This window comes from Hordeum vulgare, chromosome 2H (assembly GCF_904849725.1).
Source record: "Hordeum vulgare subsp. vulgare chromosome 2H, MorexV3_pseudomolecules_assembly, whole genome shotgun sequence".
Lineage (NCBI taxonomy): Eukaryota > Viridiplantae > Streptophyta > Magnoliopsida > Poales > Poaceae > Hordeum > Hordeum vulgare.
The window spans coordinates 359,970,251-359,982,582 of NC_058519.1; the positions used below are offsets into that span (position 1 = coordinate 359,970,251).

At 50.7% G+C, this 12,332-nt stretch overlaps 1 protein-coding gene across 4 annotated transcripts; it reads right to left on the reverse strand.

Annotated features, from left to right (window-relative positions):
• Positions 1 to 1,248: 1,248 nt before the first annotated feature.
• LOC123426292 (switch-associated protein 70-like) lies at positions 1,249 to 12,077 on the reverse strand. 4 transcript variants are annotated; one of them, XM_045110101.1, is made up of 10 exons: positions 11,908 to 12,077; positions 11,683 to 11,791; positions 11,057 to 11,114; positions 10,884 to 10,967; positions 10,759 to 10,790; positions 4,519 to 4,600; positions 3,186 to 3,414; positions 2,368 to 2,595; positions 1,900 to 2,192; positions 1,249 to 1,783 (listed from the first exon to the last, which is right to left on the reverse strand). In XM_045110101.1, the coding sequence occupies exons 1-10, from the start codon at positions 11,935 to 11,937 to the stop codon at positions 1,471 to 1,473; spliced, it is 1,458 nt and encodes a 485-aa protein (XP_044966036.1). In that variant the 5' UTR covers positions 11,938 to 12,077; the 3' UTR covers positions 1,249 to 1,470. The 4 variants fall into 4 exon arrangements, with proteins under 4 accessions (XP_044966036.1, XP_044966035.1, XP_044966034.1 ...); XM_045110100.1 differs by having other exon boundaries at positions 3,282 to 3,414; positions 11,057 to 11,119; positions 11,687 to 11,791; positions 11,908 to 12,076; XM_045110099.1 differs by having other exon boundaries at positions 2,368 to 2,550; positions 11,057 to 11,119; positions 11,687 to 11,791; positions 11,908 to 12,076.
• Positions 12,078 to 12,332: the final 255 nt, after the last annotated feature.

The following is a 12,332-nucleotide window of genomic DNA, read 5'->3' on the forward strand; positions in this document are numbered from 1 at the left end:
AAGATCCCGTGACTAACTCCTTAGTCACATTGCTTGCAAGGCTTATTGTGATGTTGTATTACCGAGTGGGCCCCGAGATATCTCACCGTCACACGGAGTGACAAATCTCAGTCTTGATCCATGTCAACCCAACAGACACCTTCGGAGATACCTGTAGAGCACCTTTATAGTCACCAGTAATGTTGCGACGTTTGATACACACAAGGTATTTCTCCGGTGTCCGGGAGTTGCATGATCTCATGGTCATAAGAACAGATACATTGAAATGCAAAAAAACACCAGCAACAAACTGACACGATCATATGCTACGTTTATAGTTTGGGTCTTGTCCATCACATCATTCTCCTAATGATGTGATCCCGTCATCAAGTGACAACGCTTGTCTATGGCTAGGAAACCTTAACCATCCTTGATCAACGAGCTAGTCAACTAGAGGCTCGCTAGGGATATTGTTTTGTCTATATATCCACACATGCATTTATGTTTTTATTCATTACAATTATAGCATGGATAATGAACGGTTATCTTAAAACATGAAATATAATAATTGTTATTTTATTATTGCCTTTAGGGCATATTTCCAACTCTTTGTGTGTTTTGGCCAAGTTGGCCTGGTGATGTCTTTGCTCTTGGGCGCAGGTGTCCTGGCCTCCTAATTCCTTTGATGAGCTTCGTCAGTTGTCATCTGGGCTACAGGCTGGTCCGACGGGCTGTTGGGTGGGCTTTGGGGCGTTATGTTGGGCTATGTTGGGCCTTATGGACGACTAAGAACAAGTTCATGGTTGAACACGTGTTCCCTAACAAACCTGTTGATTTTCTACACAAAATGTCTATCTTTTTTAGGGGAGTGAAGATTATTGACTAGACCTGCCGACGGGTGATTATTGGCAAAGTACGGTCGTCTGCTTCCTCCTTGTCTCAACCTAATGATAGCAGACGTGCTTGAGTTATTGCTTTCCAGTGCCTTAGGGGTAGGTTGTTGGCCTGCGCTTCTATTTGCTTCATTTCTCTCGGCCTGCGCGCCGTATGATACTTTGCTTGGTATGCTTGATTGTTGGCCTTGTGAGCCTTTTGGGCGCAACAATATGCTTCCAGAAGGTTGAATGAACAAGTCATTGGCAAGTCGATCATATACCTAGTCTTCTTTTTTTATCTTACGAAAAAAAAAAATTAATGGACAGCAAGACCTTTGTGCATTTCAAAATACTAGGTTATGCAAGAGCAACGGACAAACCTTACAACAGTACGTGCAAAGTCACAAACTGTTCAACATGATCGCCAATGGTACACTTGATGAACACAATCCAACTATTTTTTGTTTCACTCAGGTTTACAGATGACCAACAAAACCTGTGACGGAACTCTGGGTCAATGCAAAAACAGAATAAGATTATAAGAATGTTCGACGTGAACCGAGAGGAAAAACTTTTACAAGTAGTCATGGTGTACAAGAACGGCAAAAGGCCCAGCCTAGCCTTGGAAAGTATCCTCAGCAACTGGCTGGCTATCAACAGGAATATCCAAACTGTTTTCTTCAGCTTCTGTGCTCACCTCCCTTACATCAGATACTTCAGAGGAATGAGGATTTTCCCACTCCGTGTCCCCGATCGTACGAATATCCACTCCCTCGTCATCCAACTCAACTATGTTCTCCGCAACGGGTATCAGGTCTGTATCGCTTAAACAAGCCTTATCCACGTTATCGTTGTCCATGTCCATGTGCTTTGAACTAGAGCATAGCTCTGACCTTTCTTCACAGATTAGTTTTGTGCTAGCCTCTTGCCTGCAAAGAACAGATATCCAAATTATCCATCAACTTTGTTTTAGAAAATCTAATTTACAATGCTTTGTGCCAGCCAGAAGCAAGGGAGATTTAATAGCATATGAGGTACTCGGAACCTTTGTATTTGCGATTGTAGAGCATCCACCAGAGCTAAGAGTTCTTGCTTTTCTTTCGCAGCAGAGTCGAGCTTACTCACAGCTTCCTTTATTCGCATGTCAGCATCGGCTGCTGAAACCCTAGCTTTCTCTTCAGCTCTCACGACAGCTGCTTCTAAAATGACAGCATTTCCTCTAGCTTTTCCAAGTTCAAAGCGCCACATCTGAGCTTCTTGAAGAGCAGAATCTCTTTCCTTGAGTAAATGCTCTCTTTCTTCAGCTAGAAGCTTTGCCTTTTCTTCCGATTCCCTTAGCTGTTAACATAAAAGCCAGTTCAAACTAAAAATACAAATGTGTCAGTTGATATACTTAACATGAACTGTGCTCATCAGGCGCGTAAAACGTAAATCATAAAAACAAAATTTGGTCTGTAGGGGGGTAACAGTATGGAAAAAAATATCTACTAGAGATCCACAAAGTGGTTGTTACCCTAAGCAAGGACAATTCAACTTGATTTTCCTGATCTTGTTTCAGGCATTCAAGTTCTGAAGATAAGAATCTTCTTGCTTCATCAATTGCATGAGCAGCAGATGCAGCAGTTTCAGCTGCCTCAGCAGTCTCCTGTAATTTATCTGTAATCTCCCTGATGGTGGAATCACGTGCACGGATATCCTGCAATAGCTGGTGCAGTTCATCATCTTTAACTCGAAGGGTCTCCTGTCGTAGCAATGTGTAGCACATCCAAATAAAGGGAAGGAAAAAACTTTAGTATCCAAAAGAAAAATATACATTTTAGACGATCAAGAACTAGTACCATACAAGACAGCACAAAAAATATTAAAAGTTTATCCATGGTATGAGAAGCAAATGCTCTGGCATGGACTTCCAGGGATATTGCCAACTTTCACATCATATGATTGCTAGTTACTTCTCAACAGTTGTTCAGTGAAACACGCTGAAGCATGTTCACCTGCCTTACCAATAATATAATGGGTTTCAAGTTTCAAAGTGAAGATTCAATTTATCAGAAATTTTGTTGTCAGAAACTCGGGTCTTATAGTAGTCAACTGGTCTGATAAATTATTGAATTAATCAGTCACTTGTTTTAGGAACATAGTTTAGCAAGTGAATAGCAGATCAACTGACTACAGCAGGAATATTTTCGTATTTTGTTTAAAGAAGACAGCTGGGTGTCAGATCAATTGTTACAAAAGAGGTCCTGTATTCATCAATAAGTTTCTTATGCAACTAAATGACAAAACTTTAATTTAGGTGATCCTCCGTTGGTAGTTTGAAGAACAGCATACCATCATGATTGTGAGATCATCTAATTGACCTTTACTAAGTTTATTTGTAGTTGAGCCTAAAGCTGCCCGCAGGGAGATCTTCATCGCTGCTTCTACCTCTTTGGATGCTTCGATCGCAGTTGCATTGGCCACGGCCACAACAGTAGCAACTGTTCCTAATTTTGAAGAACCATTTCCACCCAATGAATCAACCGCCTGTTTATGAGCCTGTAGGACCAACTGAGTTGCACTGTAGGTAGATAAAAACTACTATCAGGTTTCAAGGGTCGTAACTGAAGCCCCACGGACAGTGAGTAAAAAAACTCCAATAAACAAAAGGCCAAAAGAATAGCAGAAAGCACCAAATGCAAGCCTTTAGCCAGATTATAGCATGCTAGCTTACTTACATAGTTATGCTGCAGATATTTCACAAGTTAGCATATTTAATAATTATAATTATGCAGTAGATATTTCACAAGTTTGCTCCTAATCTTGGACAGGTGGGCACATATTGCCAGAAGCAATTATTGTTTTGAAACAAAGGGTACAGCTCAGTTCTTTGGGAGCAAAGGGTCAAATCGTTTAAAGAGGGTGCCTCCCAACAAGGCAAAAGCAAACATCAAGCCATTTGAGGAAAGAATTACATATTGGTGCTTTTTCTTAAGCACATGTCTAGATTAGTAAGCAAATAACAAACTGAACTAATGCAAGCATGAGATGTTTCAGGAGAAGACCAAATTTATAGAGAACAACATGTAAATAAGGGTACATGCCATTCAATATATCTCAAATACTTAACACTCCAAGTGGCTCGAAATTTGTACAGAGAAATTCTAAGAGTAATAACATGGGAGAGTCGTGTTAATTGATGGCGATAATAGTGCATGGAGCCACATGGCCCATGTATAAATGCCTACATGCATTTTAGGGTTCTTCTAAAGTTACAAACCTCATATTCCAGACTGGGAAGGTGTTATGTCAGTGATAAATTAAATGCAGTAAACCACAGAAGCAAAGGTGTTTACTAATATGGGTTTATGTAAAAAAAGGAGCATGGGTTCTCTCAACAATGCTAATTACAAGAATATATCAATCGTCACTTTGTTTCAAAATAGATCATACTATCTCCATCCCTAATTAGTTGCCTTAGATTTGTCTAGATACGGATGTATCTAACACTAAAATGTGTCTCCGTGTCTAGAAAAATCTGAGTCAACTAATTCGGGACGGAGGGAATAGAAAAGAATATGATGGTACTTCCAGTATCCATTTAATCTATATAAAAGCCTCTATTGGTTTCCCATGAATAGCGGTCAAATCAAGTGCACTGACAGGCCACAGAACACAAGCTTACTGTAAAGTAGATACCCATGCTCTTGCAGCGCTGGGTGTTTCTGCACAAAGAAAGTACTCCTTTTTCTGTGGAGTCCCAATATCTATAACACTAGTCAATTAACAAAACAAAATGATTGAGCCCATATCTATCTATATCTATATCTATACCTACTAATAAAGGAAATAGGTATTCTTAGTCCGTCATGCTAGTTTATAGAAAAAACCCTGATGTTTCTGACATTTAACCCGTAGTACATATTAAATGTTTTTTAAAATACTCATATCTTCTAAACCGTAACTCCAAATTTAACATGTTATATATGAAATTTGATTAGAAAAATATGTAGAATCTGCATATGATGTTATTTTACCTGTTAAATTTAAAAAAAAAAGACTATCTAGGATACAATCTTAATAAATAATGCATTATTCATCTTTCTTTCATACCGGTATTGATCCGGATTGAGGATGAACATCTCAACAAAATCAGGATTGGAGATGAAATTGAAGGTCACTTGCCCGTTTCTTTGTACGTGTTAAATATACATACAAGCCGTGTTGAAATAGAAGACATGTGGAATCTTGAACTGCACATTTGTAGGGTAAGACCATCTTTGTTTGTGCCGTATGGTAGAGGCTAGGGTTCTACCAGGTCTCGGGCGTAGGTTGTAGGGGTGGAAGTGCGGGCTGCGAGGTTGGGGACGCCGGCGCCTGCGGTTGGGCGCCGTCGCGGTGTGTGAGAGAGAGAGAGAGGCGGCTAGGGTTTGGGGCTCTCGTTTCCTGAGGGAGACGACAACAGAATATACTGTTTATTGTCTGCTTAATATCGAAGGGGTACATGTGTTTATATAGGAGGACAGCCTCCACTAAACCCTAGATAACTTGGACTCTAACTTGGACTCTAATATAACTTGGACTCTAAGATAGGTAAGATAACTTGGGCTAAGCCCGTAATTAACCCTGCCCATTGGGCCTCCTCCGTTGGTACGTTGTACCGGTCATAACATCTCTCCCCGCCTTCTCAAACAGCTCGTCCTCGAGCTGAACATCTGGAAACTGCTGGCGGAAATCGTCGAGCTTCTCCCAAGTCGCTTCCTCCTCTGGCAGGCCGGTCCACTGTACCAAGACATGCCAGACGCCGCGACGCTACTGCGCCTGCAGCACCTTCGCCACTTGTGCGGAAGCTGGAAGGAGGCGGCCATCCGAAGTAGGAGGAAGGGCCGGCGTCGCTGCAGGAGGGTCCCCGCGGTAGGCCTTCATTAAGCCGACATGGAAGACGTCGTGGAGGCAAGAACCAGCTGGCAGCTCCAAGCGGTATGCGAGTGTGCCGACACGCTCCAGCACACGAAAGGGACCGGCGTAGCGAGGTCCCAATTTGCGCTTGGAGCGCGGGTCCAGAGACTGCGTGGTCCTGTGGAGGAGGCGCAGCCACACCCAATCGCCCACCGCGAACTCCGCCTCGCGATGATGAGCATCGTAGTACTTCCGAGCCAGCTGCTGTGCTTGGAGAAGACGCTGGCGTGCCTCAGCCAGAATGTCGTCGCGGGTGCGGAGTAAGTCGCCCGCCGTCTCGGACCGAGCCGTCCCAGGCTCGTAAGGGAGCATCGCCGGAGGTGGGCGCCCGTAGACCACCTCGAAAGGCGTGGTGCGCAGGGCGGAGTGATAGGAGGTGTTGTAGCAGTACTCCGCCCACGCCAACCAGTCCACCCAAGCTCGTGGACGATCACCAGTAACACAGCGCAGGTACATGGCGATCACCTTGTTGACCACCTCGGATTGGCCGTCTGTCTGAGGGTGGAACGCCGTGCTCATGCGGAGCTTCACGCCCGCCAGTCGAAAGAGATCCCGCCAGACATGTCCCGTGAACACGGGATCACGATCGCTGACGATGGACGACGGAAAACCGTGGAGGCGGACGATGCCGTCGAAGAAGGCCCGCGCCACGGAGGCGGCTGTATATGGATGACCCAGGGCGATGAAGTGCGCGTACTTGGAGAAGCGGTCAACCACCGTGAGGATGACGGACTTGCCGCCCACCTTGGGAAGGCCCTCGATGAAGTCCATGGAAATATCCGCCCACACCTGGGAGGGTACGTCCGGCGGCTGCAATAGACCCGCGGGTCGTAGTGTCTCCGTCTTGTTCCGCTGGCACGTCACGCACGACCGCACCCAGTCGCGGACCATCGTGCCATCACCGGGGATGTAAAAATCAGCACGGAGACGATGGAGAGTCTTCTGCACGCCCTCGTGCCCTGCAGAGTGCGCCAAGGTCAGGACCTGGTGGCGCAGGTCGCCATGGTCGGGCACGAAGATGCGGCGGCCATGTAGGAGCAGCCCCTCGTCCAAGCGCCAGGGCGTGTCCAGCTCGCCGGCGTCAAGGCGCTGGCGCAGGCCCTGGGCGTCCACGGCCGTCGAAGTTGCCCGGCGAATGTCGTCGATGAAGGCGAAAGATGGCCCGGAGCGAATGCACATGATAGTGCCAGCCATGGCAACGTCGTCCGCGACATCCTCAGTGTCGCGGCGGGACAAGGCATCGGCGACCGTGTTGAGACGGCCGGGGCGGTACTCAACGGTGAAGTCGAAGCCAAAGAGCTTGCTGATCCACTGGTGTTGCGGAACTGTGGAGAGGCGCTGGTCCAGCAAGAACTTCAGGCTGTAGTGGTCCGTGCGCACACGGAATGACCGGCCCCAGAGATAAGGCCGCCAGTGGCGCACCGCCTGAACCAGCCCAATAAGCTCGCGCTCGTAGGCCGCGAGCTTGTGATGGCGAGCGGCGAAGGGGCGGCTGAAGAAGGCGAGCGGTCCCTCGCCCTGGTGGAGGACGGCGCCGAAGCCGATGCCAGAGGCGTCGCAGTCCACCATGAACGGCATATCAAAGTCCGGCATCTGGAGGACGGGTCCCGTCGTGAGCGCCCGCTGGAGAGCCTCGAATGCCGTAGTCGCCTCCTCGTCCCAGGAGAAGGCGTCGCGTCGAAGGAGACGCGTCAGTGGCGCGGCGATGAGGCCGAAGTCCCGGATGTACTTCCGGCAGTAGCCCGGCGAGGCCCAAGAAGCCGCGGAGCGCCCGGGGTGACCGCGGGATCGGCCACGCGGCGACGGCGGCGACCTTGTCCGCGTCCATCGCTACCCCGTCCGCCGAGATGACGTGCCCCAGGTACGCGACGGAGGTCGTGCCGAACGAGCATTTCGAGCGCTTGAGGTGAAGACGATGCGCTCGAAGCTCGTTGAAGATGATGGCCACGTGTTGTAGGTGCTCCGCCCAAGATGCACTGTAGATGAGAATGTCATCAAAGAAAACAAGCACAAAGCTGCGCAAGTATGGGCTGAGCACGTCGTTCATCAGGGCCTGGAAGGTCGCCGGCGCGTTGGATAGGCCGAACGGCATCACCAGGAACTCGAAGTGGCCATGGTGAGTGCGAAACGTCGTCTTCTCGATGTCGTCAAGGTGCATGCGCACCTGATGGTAGCCCGAGCGAAGGTCGAGCTTGGTGAAGAAGCGCGCTCCGTGTAGCTCGTCCAAGAGCTCATCCACGACGGGGATGGGGAACTTATTCTTGGACGTCAGAGCGTTGAGGGCGCGGTAGTCGATGCAGAAGCCCCATGTGCCGTCGGGCTTGCGCACAAGGAGCACAGGGGCGGAGAACGGCGATGTCGAAATCCGGATGATGCCCTGCGCGAGCATGACCGCCACCTGATGCTCGAGCTCATCTTTCTGCAGCTGAGGGTACCGGTACGGACGCACGGCTACAGGTGCCGTGTCCGGCAGCAGGTGGATGCGGTGGTCACAGGGCCGCGCGGGAGGGAGGCCGTGTGGCTCGTCGAAGATGTCGTTGTGCTGCTGCAGGAGGTCGGCCAAGAGGGGATGCGCCTCGTCCAGTGCGGCCGCCATCAACTGGAGCTGTGGAGTCACGGCGCCGGAGCCGCCGATGCCTGTCCACTGAACGTGACGGCCGCCCTCGCGCCAGAAGATGAGGGACAGCACATCGAGGTCCCAAAGGATGGGGCCGAGAGTGGACAGGAAGTCGATGCCGAGGATGAAGTCGTAGCAGCCCAGGTCGATGCCGACGCAGTCGATGGAGAACGGCTCGTCGCCGATGAGGACGGGAACCTGCCGCGCCACCCCCTGGCAAGCAAGGCGGTCCCCGTTGGCGACGGTGACGCTGAACTTCTCCGAGCCCGCCGGTTGGAGTGCGAGGCGGCGCATGGCGTCCCCGGACAGGAAGTTGTGCGTCGAACCCGTGTCCACGAGCACGGTGAGACGCTCCCCGTTGATCGTCACCGGAAGCAACATCGTCTTTGCCGTCTTGATGCCAGCCATGGCATGAAGGGAGACGACGAAGGCGGTCGCGTCGACCGGCCCGTAGGTCATGACGCCGGCCTCGGAGAGTGTGGTGGCGTCGAGCTCCGCGGTGAGGGCCTCCACCTCCGCGTCGTCGACGGTCTCCAAGTAGAACAGGCGGGCGCACGTATGACCCGGCGCATACGGCTCGTCGCAGTTGAAGCACAGGCCCTTGCGGCGCCGCTCGAGCTGCTCGGCCGACGTCAAGCGCCGGAAGGTGCGTGTCGGCGCAGGGGCAGCCGCAGTAGCGGCCGGCAGGGCGGGGCGTGTCGGGGTGGCGGCCGCCGGGGCGGGGCGGGTCGAGGGACGCGTGCCGCGGCCCGGGAACGCCTGCTGCAGGGCGTTGGCGCTTTGCTCGTACGCGCGTGCGTAATACATGGCCCTCTGCAGGTCCTGGGGGTCGCGCATCTCGACGTCGATGCGGATGTGGTCGGGAAGGCCGCCGACGAAGAGCTCGGCGCGTTGGCGAGCCGTGACGTCAGGCGCATGGCAGGCCAACGTCTGGAAGCGGTCGGCGAAGTCCTGCACCAAGGTGGTGAAGGGAAGGCGGCCGAGCTCGGCCAAGCGGCTCCCACGTATGGGGGGCCGAACCGGAGGAGACACGGGTCGCGAAAGCGCTCCCACGGAGGCATCCCGCCCTCGTCCTGCTCGAGGGCGTAGTACCAAGTCTGGGCGGCGCCACGGAGGTGGTAGGAGGCGATCCACGTGCGGTCGGACGCCATGGTCCGCTGCCCCCTGAAAAACTGGTCACACTGATTGAGCCAGTTCAGGGGGTCGACGGTGCCGTCGTAGGTGGCGAACTCCAGCTTGGTGAAGCGGGGTGGCTGCTGCACGTGTGGCGAGGCCGCGTAGGTGCCCTCGTGACGACCCAACGCGGCGGAAGGAGAGTACTGCGGCACCACGGAGCTCCCGGCGTACGGATCAGTGTACCCGCCGAACCCCCCGAAGGTGGGGGCGGGTGGCTGCAACACCGTCGGCTGTAGTGGCGCCGTCGTGTAGGTCGGCATGTCAATCCACGTCGGTAGCGGGGACGGCGACGGCGGCCACCGGACCTGGGTGATCGGCAGGCCCTGGGGCGCGACGGTGGCCGGGGGCGGTGGCGCGAAGGGCGCCGCCGGCGGAGGCGGTGGTGGCGGGGTTGCGTACGGAGCCTGGAGGAAAGTCCGGAGGTTCGAGACCGCCAGGTTGAGGTCGCGGATCGCCGAGGACATCTCCGCCGGGGAGAGGACGGGGACGGGTTCGGCCGCCAGGGCCGCGGGATCGGAGGCGGCCGGACCTGAGGTGGCCGGCGGCGGCGAGTGGTGCGGCGGCGGCGGCTGCTGCGAGGTGGCGGGGAAGGCGGTGGTGGTGGGAAGGTCTGACAAACTCATCGAACCCAAGCTACCTGATACCAAATTGGTAGAGGCTAGGGCTCTACCAGGTCTCGGACGTAGGTTGTAGGGGTGGAAGTGCGGGCTGCGAGGTTGGGGACGCCAGCGCCGGCGGTTGGGCGCCGACGCGGTGTGTGAGAGAGAGAGAGAGGCGGCTAGGGTTTGGGGCTCTCGTCTCCTGAGGGAGACGACAACAGAATATATTGTTTATTGTCTGCTTAATATCGAAGGGGTACATGTGTTTATATAGGAGGACAGCCTCCACTAAACCCTAGATAACTTGGACTCTAACTTGGACTCTAATATAACTTGAACTCTAAGATAGGTAAGATAACTTGGGCTAAGCCCGTAATTAACCCTGCCCATTGGGCCTCCTCCGTTGGTACGTTGTACCGGTCATAACACCGTAACTACAAATTCTCAGATTATAGATCATTTTTTATAAATTAAGAGCATGTGGTATTCTTTTCTCCCGTTGCAACGCACGGGCCCTTTTGCTAGTATGATAATAAAGCGAATAAAATAACCTAGAGCTACTCCATAAGGATACAGACACAACATCCTTCATATTTTGGCACTCCACTGCATCAAATAAAACATGAGGTCATTTAGTGCTTTTACTATCACAAGTCTGAAAATAATAATGAAATACTAGCAATGAAGCAGAGATCATACTGAAAGTTGGTAGGTGACAAAGTCACGGTGCTTGTTGAATCGAACACAATTATTCCCCTCACAGTTGTGTCACTTCTACGAACCCTAAATCATTAGTTAAATTATGAGAGCTAGCATTCTCTTCTTCAAATCTTCTTCTGGTTTAAAAGAAAAGGGGTGTGTAACTTGCATACTTGTATTCCATCTTTCCAGTTGCTGGATCAAGTATAACCCACCGCTCATTCCATTTTTCTTAGCTGTCAATTGAAGTAAAATTTATCAGAAACGAATAAGACGGATGTGCTGGAATATAATATCAATTTGATGTGTACCATTATTGTTATTATAACTGCAAAGGCAGAATAGAATAATGGAGATGACTAAGTAACTCAAAAGTCTTAAATTCAAGAAAATGTGATAACAAACCATAAAGGGAACGAACATTAACTTTTGCATCAAACAGCAGGGTTGCACAGTAGACAGCCCTACATCCAACTTAGTGGTAACTGAATTAAATACCAGAGGTATGCTCCTTCCCTTGAATGAGAATTTGCAAAAGTTCACCTATTGCTACTTACTACAGCTATAGAAAAGCTGTTTTCATGCTTGAGACACAAATTTTCTAGTTCAAAGCATAATATCGACGAGCTACAAGCACAAAGTAGAACAAGCACACTTGGGCCTTGCCATCAACACTCGACACCATCATGTTGATCGATTTAGAAGTTTGAACGGCTGGACTTGTCAGGTATGGATTTAAGAGCAGAACCAGAATCATCCAAGTAACTAAAGTGTGAGGGGGGGGGGGGGGGGGGGGGGATTACTGTGTCGGATCGCTTCAAGAGAGGGCCCTGGAGGATGTGGCGGGTGGAGGTGGAGGAGAGCTGCCGCCTCACCCGCTCCAAGCTGCTCTCCATCTCCCCTACCATCTGTACCCATCATCACAAGGGCAAAATTCCAGGCAGCTTGAGTGAGATTCCTTGCGGTGTGAGGAGATTGAGTCGAGACGCGAGAAATCTCGTCGATGCAATCAGGAAGAACTCACCGTGCTGCGCCCGTTGGCGTTGGAGGCCATGGCCGAAATGGATGGATGAGGGGGTGGATCGAGAGAGGATCGAACGAACGATGCCCGGAAAAATGATGATCTGTAAACTCTACTGCTAGTAACTCCGAAACTGACAAGAAGCTTCTCCTGACTCACTCAGATGGACTGCCAAAGATGTGCTGCCTTCCTACTTGTATTACGTCTTCCTTTATTTACGTGTACGACCGGAGAAAACGCACTACTTTTTTTTTTTAATCATCAGGCGAGCTCATGCCCCCAGTTCCATTAAAAAATGAAACCAGCAGTTTTAGTACATCACGCTCTATCTCAAGCATGTTCAGGAAAACGAGCGAGAAACAAAAGAAACCAAAAAAATACTTCCTCCGTTCCAAAATAAATGTCTCAAGCTTAGTATAATTATGTAC